Here is an 18081-nt window from a genome sequence, read left to right as displayed (position 1 = left end):
GTCACCCTCAACTGCCCCCCCCCCCGGCCTGGTTGCCCCCAACTACCCTCCCTGCTGGCCTGGTTGCCCCCTTCCGGCTTGGTCGTCCCTCACGGCCCCCTCGCCGTCCTGGTCACCCCACGCAGCCTGCTGTTCAGTCGTTTGGTTGTCCCTCACTAACCCCCCTGCTGGCCTTGTCACCCCACACAGCATGCTGTTTGGTTGTCCATCCGGTTGTTTCATTGTGACGGCCCCTGGCTTCTTATATATTAGGATTACACTTGTTCATTGTTCATATATAGACTGTCATATATTAACTTTGTATTATATGATCAGTAATTTTATTTATCGGTTCATGTGATGGGTTTCATGAATTGATTTTCAAATGTTGAACTAGCTTTGCATATCTGGGCAAAACCTTACTTGGTCATGATATAAATTCTTTTAATACTTTTTTTTGGATTTGAATCTTTCTTTGAGGCTTTAAAAAAAATCTTTGTTGAGGGATACTGGTCTGTCATTTTCCTGTAATGTCTTTTTCTGGTATTGGTGCCTCAGAGACAGGTTAGGAAGTATTCTGTGAAGGATATTGTAGAAAATTGGTTTAATTTCTTCCTTAAATGTTCAGTAGAATTCACCAGTGAACCCATCTGGCTCGGTACTTTCCATTTTGGACTGTTACTAATTATTTATTTAATGTCTTTAGTAGATATAAGCCTATTCAGATTATCCACTTTTTCCTTCTGTGAGTTTTGGCAGATTGTGTCTTTCAAGGAATTGATCTCTTTCATCTAGGTTATAGAATTTGTGGGCATTGAGTTGTTGATAGTATTTTTATTATCCTTAATATGCCCATGGGATCTGTAGTGTTATCTCCTCTTTCATTTCTGGTATTAGTAAATTGGGTCCTCTCTTTTTTTTTCTTAGGTCAGCTAGAAGCTTATGGATTTTCTTTAAAGAACCAGTTTTTGGTTTTGTTGATTATCTTTATTATTTTATATTATTTTCAATTTTGTTAACTTGTATTCTATTACTAATTATTTACTTCTACTTATTTTGGATTCAATTTTAATCACTTTTTCTAGTTTCCTAGGGTTGATTACTGATTTTCGTTCGTCCTTCTTTTTTAGTATATGCTTACATAGCAGTTATATCCAATTGATTGATGATATTGTTGAATTTATCTATGTCCTTACTGATTTTCTGCCTGCTGGGTTTGTCCATTTCTGAGAAAGGGATATTGAAGTCTCTAACTATGATAGTGAATTCATCTATTTCTCCTCACATACTTTTACACTTTATTGTTAGGCATACACATGTTAAGGACTATTATTTCTTCTTTGGAGGATTGCCATGTTTATCATTATGTAATTCCTGATAACTTTCCTTACTTTGAAGTCTGCTCTGTCTGAAATCAATATAGCTACTTTTGCTTTCTTTTGATTAGTGTTAGCATGGTATATTTTTCCTCACTTACTTTTAATGTATGCGTGTCTTTATATTTAAAGTGGTTTTTTTTTTAATCCTCACCCAAGGATATTTTTCCTAATGATTTCTAGAGAGTAGAAGGGAGGGAGGAGGGGGAAAGGGTAAAAGAGAGAGAGAGAGAAAGAGAAAGAGAGGAAGAGAAACAGGAACACGGATGTCTCTTTAATATAAAGAGACACATCAATTGGTTGCCTTTTGCACACACCCCTACCAGGACTAGGGAACCTGCTACTGAGGTACATACCCTTGACTGGGAATCGAACCCTCGACCCTTTAGTTCGTAGGTGGATACTCTAACCTCTGAGCCAAACCAGTTAGTGCTAAAGTCATATTTTTTTAAGACAATCTACATATATAAAAGCCTAAGCTACCATTACGACTGAACGACCAGAACAACTGGTCGACTGGTCGCTATGATGTGCACTGACCACCAGGGCACAGATGCTCAATGCAGGATCTGCCCCCTGGTAGTCAATTGCGCTCCCACAGTGGGAGCCCCGCTCACCCAGAAGCTGGACTCATGGCTAGCAAGTGCAGCTGCGGCGGCGGGAGCCTCTCCTACTTCCTTGGCAGCTCTACCAAGTGGTGGCAGCAGTGGCAGCAGAGCTGCAGCTGCCCTGGCTGGGGCTCCTTCCCTGCCGCCTGCCGCTTTGGCACTGCTACATCCCTCTTGGGGATGGTCGGACTGTAGTCCGACCATCCCCCGAGGGATCCTGGATTGCGAGAGGGCGCAGGCCAGGGTGAGGGACCCCACCCATGCACGAATCTGTGCACTGGGCATCTAGTAAAGTGGTAAGTGTTTTAAAATGTTATAAATGTATATTAAATTTACCCAATTAGATTGAAATTAGATTTATAATCATATGAGTATGAAAAAATTTAGACACATATACATATATATTTTAAATCTTTTGAATACTATCCTCAGAGTATTTTTTTCTTAATTTTAATTCATTCAGGGTAATCTATAAACTTTTGGCATCAACAAGTGAAGGAATCAGAGTGCAAGCTCTCAAGGCAATAGGCTATTTTTTAAAACATCTGGCCCCAAAGTGAGTATGCATGAAATCTAAAATGAACTGTAGAATATTACTTACTTATTTTACAAAAAGTAGTCTCTTTTGTTTAATTTTGTTGGTAAACTATTTAAACTTAATCTTGTTTCTACACATTAGAAATAAAGGAGTAGCAGTATATTGTTTGTCTTCTATGACACTTATTTGAATTTTTCATTTGTTTTTGTTCATTATGGGAACACATGTATAAATTGAATTCTAGGTACAGTGGAGACTTCATTTCAGTTGACTTGATCATCGTTTGCTTTATCTGTACTACAAAACTGCCATATTATCCTGGGTGTTTGTCACATAATGTGTTCTGCTATATGTATAATTAAAAACTAAAACTTCCTTATTTTTAGTTGAATGTGGATATTTTTATTTTACCTGTAGTTCCTTGTACCAGGATAGGTTTATTATGAAAATTAACAATTTTCGTGGTAGAAAAGTGTTGTTAAACTGTGGTTTTTATGTTGAATCCCTGGCTGCCTGTAAATAAAGTTTTATTCTAACACAGTCACAATAATTTATTTGTTTATTATCTATAGCAGTTTTCATGTTACAACAGCAGTGTTGCGTTGTTGCTACAGAGATTATATGGTTCACAAAGTCTAAAATATTTGCTATTCAGCCATTTGCAGAAAAAAATGGACAAACTCAGGTATAAAATTAAAATTTACAATTCTTCAGTTTCTGAAGAATTTCTTGGAAGTTTATTTTTGGTATATTTATTTTCACGCTATTAATTTTCTTAATTTCTTATATTTCTTTTGCCTTTTTCTCCACATTGTTTATCTACTTAACCTACTTACTGGGTTTTAGATTTTCATCCACAGTAGAGGTTATTAGCTCAGTACTGACAGAGAATAGCAACTAGTTAATAAATAATTGCCCTGAAGATTTTGGTGGAGATTTTGGCTATGTTGTGCATAGTTAGTCTTGCAATTTTTACAACTTTAGCTGTGCTTATACTGTAGTTTGTATTTCTCTCCTTAAAGAGAATGGCCTTACAAGTTTGAGGGTGAAGAAAATTGTGAGAGTTATTGAGTTGGAATTGTTGGTCATGTGAAATACATTTTCGTGTCTCCTTCAACATACATACTAAGTAGTGGATAATAAGACTGTGCATTTGATTATTTCTTTCTGTGTCATCACAGAAGAAAAGCTGAAGTCATGCTTGGACATGGATTGTTTTCATTGTTAGCTGAAAGACTCCTGCTTCACACAAATTTAATCACAATGACCACGTATAATGTCCTCTTTGAGGTAGGAATGTAGTTAGAATTTAATTTTACTAATTTCTTACAATAAAAATGCTTGTATAATGAGTTGATAGTGTATAAATGAAATAAGATCATTTAGGTTTGATGTACAATTTTGAAATTAGTTACATAAATGAGATGTGGCTGCATCTTAATAAATCTGTTATTATGTGAATTATTAAGCATGTGGTCTTTTTTAAAGTATTTCTTCCATTGTATCGAGTATTTGGTGTCTCATTTTATGATTAAGTAAAAATAGAGTTATGATGTTGAAATCATTTAATATAATGTAAAAGAAGGTATTTACCATGATAACATTGGACTGTTTAATTAACATTGTTAAGTGTTGTACTTAAAGTTCATTAATGGGGATGGTAATACAGTGATAATGATAATACAGTCTATTGTTTTACTTCTGTAGATTCTCATAGAACAGATTTGTACACAAGTGATACGTAAACAGCATCCAGATCCTGATTCTTCAGTAAAGATACAAAATCCTCGTATGTATTTAATATACTTTTTAAAAATTCGTTTTTGATTGCATAAGTTTAAGATGTTCAACTTAATGATGGTTGGTATATGTATATAATGTGAAATGTTTACCACAATGAGGTTAGTCAACACATCTATCACTTCATGGTTATAATTTTGTGTGTGTATGTGTGGTGCAAATGTTTAAGATCTATCTTTACAACTTTCATATATTCTGTACAGTGTTGTTAACTGTGGTCATTGTGCTTTATATAACATCTTCAGAGCATGGGCACCCTATAACTGGACGTTTGTACCCTCTGAGTGAACACCTTCATCCATTTCTCCCAGTTCCCTTCTTTTTTTTTATACTTTTAAACTATGAAAAACCTAAGGTTAATATTGTTGAAAACACATTAAAGAATATTTCATTAAGGCAGTGATACAAAATTAATTTTATTTGTGTTTGATGTTGAATTTATCTTCAAATTGACCTTAGGTTATGTGGAAATGTTTATATAGAGATTTTGAAGAATTATATGCATAAGATCTTGATTTAATGTATGTTCAGATTTTCAGTAAAGTTTTGATTGCACAATTTAGTAATGTCTAGCTAAATTACATGAACCATGGAGATAGCTTTTATCTTAAATTACTGTCAATTTAAGAATACTAAGTTTGAAATAGAAAACTGCCTACTTTATTGTTTATGAACTTAGTCTACTTAACAGTTTTTTCTTTTGATATTTAGAATTTTTAAGTACCTGTACATTTTCATCTTGGTTTTTAAGATTATTGACATTAAAATAACTGGTTTGTGGATTTTTGAAATCTAATTACTTTTTTGTGTGTTAAATTGTGTTTGTGGCATTCTATTTTACTACCCGTTTTAAAAACACCTGTATCTGAAGTTTAATTTTTTTAGCCTTCAGGGAGAAAATCTTGAAAATATAACATAATGTAATATAATATAAAATATATTTTATGTGTTTATGGGGAAGATGACTTACTTAAATAAGAATTTTAGAGTATTATTGTCTACATAATATATTGTCTTAGAAAAGACATAGTTGGTGTTTAAAAACATAGGCTGCTTGGCTTTCAGCCTTGTCTATATGTCATGATAGTTTTGTGACTTTGGGTAAATTACTTTGATTTCTGTGTGCCTTAGTTTTCTTATCTCTAAAATGAGGGTAATAATAGTATATAGCTATCATTATATAAGGATTAAATGTGTTAATACTTGTATTTTCTTAAAACAGTTCCTCACAATAGTATATTCTAAAACTTAGTGGCTATCATCATCATTATTTTAATTATCATTGTCATTGTAATCATTGTTTTGGCTTTTCATTAGAAGAATTAAGATGTTACTCCCCAAATATGGTTAATTGTATGATAAAGTATCTTTATGTTTGATAATTTAAACTTAGTGCTTCAGAACCACCAAAAACCTGAGCAAAGGCTGGCTTAGAATTTCTAAATTTTTAATGGGGTAAAACTTTGATGTATTTAATTTAAAATTCAGAGTTTTAGATGTTTTGTTTTTAAGTTATGGATTTAAGCATGCATTTTTAAAGAATTTATTTATTTAAAGCTTAGTGTAAGAAATTTAGACACCAATGTCACCCCAATAAATTCAATAAGAATTAAAAAGTTATCTTAAAAAAACTTAGACCGTTTTATTTAAGACCATTATATAGTAGTTTTATTTGTATTTGTTCAGGGTATTGCGTAGGTTTTAATTTCTTTGGGTTTTTTTTTTTGGTACTAATTTTGCTTTTAAAACTATGGAAGAAAATCTTGATACTTTTAAAATTCATGATGATAAAGAAAAGGGTATGTGCATACCATAAATTTTGTTGAAGGAGTTGAGAATTTATTCTCTTTTTCTGAGATTTTAGATTATAGGGTTGTTTTATTTTTTAAGATCAACTTTATTAATTGGCAGAGATTAGGGAGAGTTGTTAGTAGTTTTACCATTATTTAATTTGTTCATAATTTAACTTCATTCATTATAACCTTTTAAAATTCAACTTTTACACATCGTGGTTGTGATATTTAAAAACATTCTTGTTTATGGATGCTTGCTAATGAACATAATGTCATTCTCAACAGATTATGATTTTTTTTATAACATAAAAGAGGATGTTTTTAGTAGACATTTATCTCAGGGAAATGAAATATTCCAATATATGGATGATCTTCCATTAAGAAAATTTTATAGTGTTCTGGTTTTTTACTGATTTATGAATTGTCTTACAGAGATACTAAAAATAATTGCGACCCTCCTTCGAAATTCTCCTCAGTGCTCAGAGAGCATGGAAGTTCGCAGAGCTTTTCTTTCTGACATGATTAAACTTTTTAATAACAGTAGAGAAAATAGAAGGTAAGCATATGAGAAAGTATTTATTTGCAGTCTTCAAGTCCAGCTTTGAATAAGCCCATTTGTTCTAAGAAAAATTGCTTTAAAAAACACTGAAATGAATTTTCCATATGCTTTGTCATTAAGGGCATATAAGTAATATACCATATAGTTAAATTGAGCTTTCAGTACCACATTCTTTAATTGTTTTGAATACGTAGATAAAGGTGGATGTTTTATTTATTTTGTTCTGACCTTTTTCTTTTTAGAATTCTTTCAGATGATTTTAAGTAATTCAGTATCCTCTTATAATTTTCAGGAGCTTGCTACAGTGTTCTGTGTGGCAAGAGTGGATGCTTTCTCTCTGCTACTTTAATCCTAAGAATTCTGATGAGCAAAAGATAACAGAAATGGTGTATGCCATATTCAGAATTCTACTTTACCATGCAGTCAAATATGAGTGGGGTGGCTGGCGTGTGTGGGTAGACACCTTATCAATTACGCATTCAAAGGTAAGTTTCTTTACGAAAGAATATTTTAGCATTTTAAATGTCTATAATTTTGAGTTTTACTCATTTAAAATCAAGGGAAAAAAGGCAGATTATCCCCTGAAAGTGAAATGAACAATTAAAGCAAGGAATAACTAAAAATAAAGTATTCACAATTTCTTTAGAGACAAAAGTTTTTTCCCCAAATGTTATTTTTATGTGTGCTTAACTTAATAAAGTGAAACCTCATGAAACAGCATATTTTCCAGTAAATGTATTCTGATGTGGTACTTCGAATTTTATAGTGGTTTGAAACTTTTGAACACAAGATGGCGTAGTATATTCAAAGATGAGAGGTTATTGCTCTGTGTAAAGTGGTTGAGTAAACAGAAAAGCTCTGGCAAATGTTTGCGTTATGGTCATATTTCAGCCAGTTAAAAAATTGGTTTGGAAAAATTTTATTTTATTTTTTTACCTTAAGCCACTGTAAGTTATTTATTTATTTATTTATTTATTTATTTATTTTTTTTTTAAATATATTTTATTGATATTTTTACAGAGAGGAAGGGAGAGAGATAGAGAGTCAGAAACATCGATGAGAGAGAAACATCGATCAGCTGCCTCCTGCACACCCCCCACTGGGGATGTGCCTGCAACCCAGGTACATGCCCTTGACCGGAATCGAACCTGGGACCTTTCAGTCCGCAGGCCGACGCTCTATCCACTGAGCCAAACCGGTTTCGGCATGTAAGTTATTTATTTATATATAGCATATATATATATGCTATATATAAATAAATATATTTATATATATATAAATGCTATATATAAATATATTTGTTTAAAATTTTTAATGAAATATTCTAGATGCAAAAAGGTATAAGGAATAATGTACCTATTACTATTTATGAAATTGGGTTTCCTATCCCATTTGATTTGTATACCATTGTTAGATTCCCATTTCCCCCACTAACATGAATTTGGTGTTTTTATTATTTCTGTCTTATTTTTAACAACATATATATAACTCTAAACAATTCCATTTTTTCATGTTTATGTTTAACATAGTGATATATTAAATGCGTTTTTCTGCAATTTACTTTATTTACTTATTGTTTGAGATTCATTCATATTGACCTGTGTGGTAGTGTTCATTTTCTCATTTGTATTGTATTCCATGTATGAGTTTACCCATTTAACAGTTGATGAGCATTTTTGATACATTCTGTATATATTTGAAAGTTTCTCTATATATTTCTAGAAGTGGAATTGCTGACTTCTATGATGTAGATTTTGAACATTATAAGATAATTGAAATTCTTTCCCAGTGGTGTATTAGTTTACATTCTCAACAGCAATAAGTTCTCATTGCTTCATATTTTCTCATCACTTGGTATGGCTGGAGTTTTAAAAACTTGCAGAGTGGGTAAATTTTAAATGCTATACCACCATAATATTAATTTGCATTTTCTTGTTTTGTGGGAGTTCTTTATATATTCTTGGTCATAACCATTTACTAGTTATGTTTATGAATGGCTTCTGGCAATTTGTGGCTTATCCATTTCTGGAATATTATGTCATTTGTCTTCTGAGGAAATTTTACATTTCATATAATACAGTAAAATTTATTTCTTTTATGGTTTATACTTTTTGTATTTTATTTAACTTTATACTCAGAAGGATTATAAATATGTAATTATTTATATTGTTAATTGAGTAGAAGGAAGAGAAATGATAAATTTGGTACATCTTTAAGTGTTTTATTTTATTGACTACTAGAGGCCTGGTGCATGAGATTCATGCACTTGGGGGAGCGTCCCTCTGCCCAGCCTGCGACCTCTCGCAGTCCCGGAGCCCTCAGGGTATGTCCGACTGACGGCTTAGGCCAGCTTCTCACTCCTGTCTGCTGATCCTGCCTGTGGCTCCTGCTCATCCCGGCCCTGCTGTGCCTGCTGCAGGCTCGCACCATCAGTCCCGATCGGGAGTGGCTTGCAATGCCACAGCGGGGAGCAGGCCTAAGCCATCAGTCGGACATCCTTAGTGCTACTGTGGAGGCAGCAGAGGCTCTCGCCACCGCTGCTGTGCTCGCCAGCCATGATCCTGGCTCAGGGCTCTGGCTGAGTGGCACTCTCCCTGTGGGAGCACACTGACCACCAGGAGGCAGCTCCTGCATTGAGCATCTGCCCCCTGGTGTTCAGTGTGAGTCATAGCAACCGGTTCCGCCATTTGGTCGATTTGCATATATTAGCCTTTTATTATATAGGATTATAGTTATTACTCTGGAATATTTTGACATTGAATTGGAAATACATTGCCAGTTCTTAAATATGTGTGTGTGTGTATATATATATTTTAGGTTTTAGTTATTGGAACATACCCAGGTTTTATTCATTCTGATTTTTCCTTCTCAGTGAGACAATAGTGCATTGCAATCATAAGGTGTTGCAAAGATATCTTAGTTTGGAAGACACCCTACAAATTTTATGTTTGAGAACAATTTAGTGCTAAATAAGAAAAAAATGTGATTTTGTAAAATCACATTTAATGGCTTTGTTTTAGTCACTACATTTTGAACTGACCAATTTAGTCTAAGGCAGGGTTCAGCCAAACATAGCCTGAGAGCCAAATTTGGCTTGACCTGTTCCTGAAAATAAAGTTTTATTATAACACAGCCGCTCCCATTTATATATATACACACACATACACACACATACATACATACATACATATACTAGAGGCCGGGTGCATGGATTTGTGCACCAGTGGGGTCCCTCAGCTTGCACCCTCTCGCTATCCAGGACCCCTCGGGGTATGTCGACTGCCAATTTTGGCCTGATCCCCACTGGCCAGTGGGAATTGGGCCAAAACCCGCAGTCCAACAATGCCTGCCGCTCCTGCCTGCGGCTCCCGCTCATCATGGCCCTACTGTGCCTGCCATGGGCTTGCACCATCAGTCCTGATCGGGAGAGGCTTGCGCTGCCAGAGCAGCACTCGCCAGCCGTGAGCCCTGCATCTGATGCCCCTTGGTCAGCTGAGTGTTGTTCGCACTGTGGGAGCGCACTGACCACCAGGGAATAGCTCCTGCGTTGAGCGTCTGCCCCCTGGTGGTCAGTGAGCATCATAGTGATCAGTCGTTCGGTTGTTCAGTTACTTAGGTTTTTATATATATAGATATTCTATGGCTGCCATTCATGCCACAAACGTTAAGTATTTGCAACAGACACTGTAATGTTTACTATTTGGCACTTTACAGAAACTGCCACCTCTTGTCTAACTGACTTTCTTTAATTTGTGAAGATGCCCAGCTATTCTAGTTTCTGCTGCTGCAGTCTGGATTTTCTGCTAGAACCGTTTCCCTTTATACACTCAGGAGAAAAATGGGTCGAGTTTGAGCATCATATACATTTAGATTGCATTTCAGATATATCTGGGGGAATTCTGGGGAAGTGCCAATATATATTGAATTTTTCAGACTTTCTGAATAGTGTATGTTAATTCAGTACTTTTGTATACACTCTAGTTTGTTCAAGTTCTTAGGAAGGATAGTTAGAGGGATATAACCTTCAGAGCAGTAATCCTTAGCATACTGCCTGAAGACTGTGGGAGCCCAGGAGACCTGTTCAGGGAGTATGTGAGGCCCTCCTTTCATAACTACATATCTATTCGAGGGTGGATTTTTTAATACTTAAATCAAAGTAATGTAATACATTAGATTGAATACAAAAGTAGATAGTAGAATGCAATAGTTTCCTATTAAGTTATAATTTAAAAAATAGGCCTAAAATGTGAAATAATACTTTCTATTTTAAAAATTGTCATTTAAAAAATGTTATTTTTATTGACATAATAGGTTTATTGTTAATAAAGTATTTTTAAAATTTTTAATTTATAATATTTACTAGATTTAATCTCTATATGAATAGATATACCCCATATAAATAAAAGGTTTTTGTGGGGCCTCAGTACTACACGACCCTAAGACCAAAGAGCTTCAGAACGCTTCAGTCACAGGATATTTAGGGTTAATAGCCTAGGTTCTGAATTTCCTATCTACAAAATAAAGGTTGGACTAGGAGATTTCTTAGTTGCTTTTGAACTTTTGAGCAGTTATGACTAAACATTTATACCCAGTTGCCAATTCATTTGTGTAAGTAATGAGGCTAACATGGGCTTTGGAGACAGGATAGTTCTGGGTTTAAATTCTGATTTACAGTAATTTTCAGTTGTGTAAACTCAGGCAAGTTTTTCAACTTTTCTTAACAATCTGTCTAACGGTAAATGTATATCCATATGTATATCTATGTGTAGTTGAGGTTCAGCATTAGTGAGTGAAATAACAAAAAATAGAGTTAAATGCTCAATGACTGTTTTCTTTTGTTATAGCTCTATCATTTCTGTTATTTATCCTTTTGTTCTCCTTCTTACTGCCAGCACATTAGTTCATACCCCAATCAATTCCTGTTTGATATAAACACACCTTTTAATATAAAGACTCAGTCACACCCAAAATTACTTGTGTAGCATATATGCTATGAAGCAGCGATTTTCAACCTTTTTCATCTCATGGCAGCACGCCAAAGAATATATTTTTTGTCGATCTGACGAAAAAATAGGTATACTTTTGATTTATTGTGTTGCTTGTTGTCATTTTTTCATTTGACATCCTCAGGCAAAAGAGGTCAGTGCCCCTGACTAAATAGTCAGGTATTGCATGTTTTAAAAATTCTTGCAGCACACCAGTTGAAATTGCTGCTATGAAGTGTTACAAAGGAAGAATTGTTATAAAGGAAGAATTGTGACTACCCAACATAAGGACATGCTGTGTGGTTCTGTTATCCCCCCCCCACCCCACCCCTACTCACTCCAAACCTAATTACCACTTTGAATTATGTGTGTATCATGTCTTTCTTTAAAAAGCTAAAAATTTATTTCTAAATAATATATTATCTAATGTTCCCTATTATATTTTATGAAAATGACATCATACTGTGTGGACTTTTCTGTGATTTCATTTTTAAGTTTTTAAAATTTTTAATATAGCTTTGGTTCATTCATTTTCAATGCTATTAATCACTCAGGTGCTCAAAGGCAAAGGTTTTAATAGAGTTGTCATTTTCAAACTTTTTATAGCTGTGACTCACAATTAAGACAGTTATTGTGAACAGGTATGCCTGTACATCCACACCATTCTCCCTCCATACATCTGAAAGAGGTTTCATAAGACAATATTTATCCTTATTAAATCTTGGTGTGCAGTGATGCACTCTTACTTTTCTATTCTTTTTCATTTAAAATTGCTGCTGATACCCCAGCAAGAGATTCCATGATCTGCCAACTGAATTATTCTCAATTTGAAAAAAGCACTGCTCTGGGATATATAAGTAGGAGTAGAATTGCTGGGTCGTAAGTAGTGTTCCACTCTCTAACCCTTGATATGTTAGACTTCTTATTTTTCCAAGGTTTTGTCTTTTATCTTCTTTGAACTTTTTCTTAATGATTTCTAATTCTTTATACATGACCAGATCACTTCTATTCTGGGTATTTCTAATGGTTATTAGGTATTATTTTCCTCTAGATTTATTAAGCTAAGAATAACATATAATGTTTACTCCATAAATACTTTGTTCTAATCTTCTTAGAAAGGCAAATAAAGTTTTTTTGCAAAATTATTTCCAACTAGAGGCCCAGTGCATGAAATTTGTACACGGGTAGGTTCCCTAGGCCTGGCCGGAGATCGGGGCCTATTGAAGCCTTCCGGTTGCTGGCTGGGGCCTACCTTTTGGTGGTTGGGTGGGGCTTCTTGTCCCTGGCTGCCGGCTCCTGGTCGGTGCCTCCCTTCCCCTGCTGCCAGCTGCTGGCTGGGGCCTCCCTTCCCCACCTGCTGGCCGGGGCCTTCCTTTGTTCCACACCGCCCCCTGGTGGTCAGTGCATGTCATAGTGAGCGATCGAACTCATGGTCTCCTGGTCGAACTCACAAGGGGACAGTTTGCATATTAGGCTTTTATATATATATAGGTATTTCACTGTTCCCCTTGAAAAAATGTATTTCCTAACTCACCTTCCTGTTTCACTTGACCAGAATCTGCACTCAGGATATGTTAGTTCTAGTCTTTCTAAAGTATATCATGCTTTATTAAATCTTTATTTTCATTATTCATGGCATATACTTTGTGTTCCTTTGTACCTACCCAAATCCTTTATATTTGTTAGGACTTTGATAGTTAAATCACTTTTATGTGATAGTTTTTGCTACACTCAGGCCCTTTCATTCTCTATGAATTCACAGCACTTAATTTTCTCTTGCTGTCTCTTTTAGTGTCTCTCTCACCCTCCCTCACCATTCCTTTACCCTCTCCCAGTGTCCTTCTTGCCCCTCTTCCTTCTCCTCTCTTCTTTACCCCCTCTCTCCTCCTCCCTTCCGTCTCTCTTTAACCTCTAACTAATCAATCTTCTACAACCCTTTCCTTGGCTATTGGCATTGATTGTGGCCACTGTCTATCACTGCCTAGCCAGCTCTCTCCTTCTTTGCTTGTTCTTTTTTTCTTCATTGAGCCACTGTTTCCCGCTTTCCTATTCCTCTCTTTCTCTTGCTCTGTTTTTCCCTCCAGCATTCCTGCATCCATTCTGTACCTCCTGCCGTCTGCCTCCCCCCAACGTATTTCTCTTTTTCTCTGTTTGTTCTGTCCTTAGTGAATCTGTGTTGGCTTTATCTCTGCTGTCTTCCTCCCATCATCTCTCGGTTGGTCACACAGCAGGTGGACTCTCTTATTTATTCTTAGTCACTCTGTCTCAGATCTTACTCCAGTTGCCCATCTCCTTTCTTCCCCTGTCTACCTTTATCTTTATTTTTTTTTTCCTTTCAGCTTCTTCCTTTTGTTTTTTCTATCTTCTTCTATTTGAGCACCTTCTAATTACTGTGAAAGGTGAGACAGGAACAGATCTTATCCTGGAAGAAGTTATTTTATAATATGGGAGATAACATATAAAAACGGAAAAACAAGGCAGGAAGGAATGAGTGTAATGTACATGAAGAAGAAAAGTAATGGGTAATAGAGCAAAGGTAGACTAGCATTTAATCATGTATGATTCTGTAATGCCTCTCACATATATTATTAGTTAAAAGTGATTTCTTATTTTGGCTGTTAATGTAAGCTCTCATTAGCAGGGATATGAAAGCTCTTACACTTCTTCATAGAACTATGCATAGTGCCGAGTACTTAGCAGTTGTACATTACATATTTGTTGCAAGGTGGAGAAGGAAGAACTACATCATCGTTGTTTGGCGCTGTTTGGTTCAACTATTATGTGGCCCCATGCCACCCATGTGTGCCTTGGTGTCTCAGTCTTCCCTCACCAGTGATCCATCAAGCAGCTGCAACAACTACCTTTAAAGTTCCCATGTCCAGTCACACACAGTATAATTTGGGGACCACCTCATCAGAGTAACTTGGGGTGTGCATATTATTATGAACCCCACCTTAGAATATCCATCTGAATTTCATGGGATGTTCCCTGAAATCTGCTTTTTTAAAAAGCCCTTGTTATACAGTCTAAATTACGAACACCTCTCTTGTGTACAGGGAATTATTTTTTACCAACTGTTATAAAATTCTCTGCTTTTCACCTTTATATGCTAAGCTACTAACATAATGTGATATACTCTTTAGAGCTATGGAAAGTAGAGGAATACTATGTAAATTAAATATGGGCCCCAGTAAAGATCCCATACTTCATTTTTAAAAAAATAAAGTAAACCTTTTTTATCTTTCTAGGAGCATATGTTATGGTGCAGAGACTGTTAAAGGAAGAAATATGAATTGTGTTTTTATGTATTATTTGAAATCAATATTTTTAAGACACAACAAACCAAAGTAGGCTTTATATTTTGTGTGCTATCTATATAGTTTTGATTAATCAGGTTATATTTTTCTGTACTACAGTGACATATGGCTTTAAACAGATCTTAAAAACTTTGCATCCATAGTCGGTTTGGCTCAGAAGAGAGAGCATCAGCCCGCAGACTGAATGGATGCAGGTTTGATTCTGGTCAAGAGCATGTACCTCGGTTCGAGGCTTGATCCCCTCAAGCAACCAGTCAATGTGTCCTCTCTCACATGGTTGTTTCTCTCTCTTTCTCTCTCTCTCTCTCTCTCTCTCTCTCTCTCTCTCTCTTTCTCTTTCTCCCCCCCCTCCTTTCCACTCTCTCTAAAAATCAATGGAAAAAAATATCCTTGGGTGAGGTGAGGATTAACAAAACAAAAAAAATGCAAAGAAAATATAGTTGCTTTATGGAGAGGTCTCTTTTTGCCTACGTTGAGCCAAGAACCTGTCTTTGACTCAAGTTTTAGAATTAGTTATAAAGCGGAATAAGTTCTGATTAAATTAATTGAGTAATTTTATATGTGCACTTTTTGCTGTTAAAATATACTTTAAAAAATAAATGCTAAAGCTTTACTTAAGTCCATGAGGGGGGTAAGAAAAATTTGAAGTTACAAGTTGAGTCTTATGTTTTTCATCTTTAATTTTAATGTTTAATAAATGTCCTTTAGTTTTATTTCTTTGTGTGAATTTCCTTTATTTTTTTAAATCCTCGCCTGAGGATATTTTTCCATTGATTTTAAAGAGAGTGGAAGAAAGAGGGGAAGACAGAGAGAAACTCTGATGTGAGAGAAACACATCGATTGGTTGCCTTTTGCATGTGCCCTGACCAGGACCCAGGCCAGGGAGGAGCCTGCGACCGAGGTACGTGCCCTTGACTGGAATCGAACCTGGAACACTCCAGTCAGCAGGGTGATGCTCTATCCACTGAGCCAAACCAGCTAGGGCTGAATTTCCTTTATTGACCCAACATTTGTCTGTTTCATAAGGTTTATACACAGTAATTTATTTGAGATTACTCTGTTAATTATTTTGGAATTTTAATATCTTGACATCTATTTTTAAAATAAAATGGACAAGTTATACTTTAAGGTTTTCAAATCAATATTTAATGATGTTTAGGATGGAGCTGAAGGGATTCAGTAATTAGGTGAGCAATTTGCTGCATGCTGTTAAAATTCTGCTGAAATTATTGGAATCAAATTTTTCCCTCTGGGAAGTATTCATTCTAAAGCTTTAAAAATCTTTTCATGCATATGATACTGGAATAATGCTTATTTTTCCTTTTTACAGCCATTTTAAAGCTCAGTATCTCAAAGTTATAACATGGTACTTGATAAAGTACTAGTGTGTAAACTAATGCTGCAGAATTGGATAGGTTTTGCAGAGTTACACAGGATTCATTCAGCTGCTATAAAAAGCCAAAGAAACTCAATTGCAATTTTATTGTCCACTTTGATAGATTTCCTGCCACCTTTGTAGCAGGGAAGCTGTTTGTCACTGTATCCCTCTCCTCAGACAGCTGGACTAGGTTTTATAAGCAGTAATAGGCTCTTCTGGTATAACTGCACTGTGTTGGTTATTTTGGTCAGAAGGTTTCAAATATGTACCTGTTAAGAGTAATCTTTTAATTCCATTATTTTCTTGTGAGTTCTTTAGGTTTTCAGTATTTTCCTTTTTCTTTTATTTTTTTTATGCTTTAAATGGAACATCGATGTTGAGTAATTAAATAATACTATTTTCACTTGGTCTGCTAACATGCTTCTACTCTTTAATTAAAATTTAAAATAATTTAATATATTCCAAATTTGAAGAACTGTTCAAAAATTATTTTTCTAAACAAATAAGACTAAAAACTGTAGATACCTATATTGATTGCCATAAATTTAGAATGGGCCTATGACTTGAAATAATCATCAACTAAAAGTTAATTCACACTTGAGTTAAAAGTACAATATGATTTATGTTTTCCTCCATATGACTAGTTTGGGTAAAGTATTTAATTATTTTGGATTATATTGGAAATATCTTAAGATTTTACTTGCGGTTAACAATGATGGCTTAAACAAATGTCAGTCATTTTATATCAGAAGAAAATACAGTTTAGGTTGGATAAAAAAGCAGGTGGAAGTCAGTTTTGTTAGAATTTTCTAAGTGTTTTTTTAAAAGTATTTTTTAAAAGAATCACAAGCTATAAACTGGTATATATAAATATGCACGTGTTTATATGAGTGAGTTTATGGTGATTATATAATGAAATTAAAAGCTTCATATTTTTAAAATAAATTTAAGAGTTATAAAAATTTCCACATTTCATGAATTGTCACCATTTTATACTTAATTGCTAAAGTATTCTTTGACTTAATTTTTTAACCAAGTAGTATTTATTATTATTTTATACTTTTAAAAATAATATGTGCTAATTGTAGGAAATTTGGAACCTAGTACCAGTGTATACACACAGAAACCAAGAATCACCCATTATCGACTCACCTGTGTTTGACTTAGTATTACCATTTTGATGTAAAACTTTGTATCTTCTGTTATATGTATAAATGTATACATACATATAATTCTTTTCTTACAAAAATTATTATCATACTTATATTTTATAATTTCATTTAATGATATATTTCTTACATGAATATTTTACATATATTTTTGTTTTAATGATGTTTTATTTAGAACAACAGGCTGTAGCTGGAGTTAGTGTGAGTGCTGTAATTTGCAGACACCTATTCTAGAACACTATCAGAAAATTGTGTGCTCATGACTCTTACATTTAGGCAGTCGTCATGTTGTAGTGGAAAAAACTTTGGACTCAGGTGATTCTGGATTTAACTTCCTGTGGAAGGTCGTGGGCACATTATCAAACTTATCTGATGCTTAATTCATTTATCAGAAAATGGAAATGAGAATGATGAATGTACAGTGCCTTACTCAGTACCCAGAGGATAGAGGGACAGGTGAAATAGTTATTTGTTCCTTTTCTCATTTCCTTTATTTCTTCTTAGCTTAGTTCCCAAGAGTCAAGAGGATATTTTGATATTTTTGTCGCTTTTGGTATGTACTGCCACACTACGTTTTAG

General features: G+C 34.7%; 1 protein-coding gene across 1 annotated transcript in view; it reads left to right on the top strand.

Annotated features, from left to right (window-relative positions):
- Window positions 1–18081, top strand: part of LRBA (LPS responsive beige-like anchor protein) — a 546641-nt gene that overhangs the window by 85537 nt on the left and 443023 nt on the right. Inside the window, exons 18-22 of the mRNA XM_014455776.2 lie at window positions 2427–2519; window positions 3683–3791; window positions 4209–4290; window positions 6527–6650; window positions 6946–7138. Of these exons, the coding sequence (XP_014311262.1) occupies window positions 2427–2519; window positions 3683–3791; window positions 4209–4290; window positions 6527–6650; window positions 6946–7138 (601 nt within the window). The remainder of the gene's footprint in view (window positions 1–2426; window positions 2520–3682; window positions 3792–4208; window positions 4291–6526; window positions 6651–6945; window positions 7139–18081) is intronic.

The sequence above is a fragment of the Myotis lucifugus genome, unplaced genomic scaffold (assembly GCF_000147115.1).
Source record: "Myotis lucifugus unplaced genomic scaffold, Myoluc2.0 scaffold_1, whole genome shotgun sequence".
In the NCBI taxonomy this organism is placed as follows: domain Eukaryota; kingdom Metazoa; phylum Chordata; class Mammalia; order Chiroptera; family Vespertilionidae; genus Myotis; species Myotis lucifugus.
This window is presented reverse-complemented; position numbering and strand designations above follow the sequence as displayed.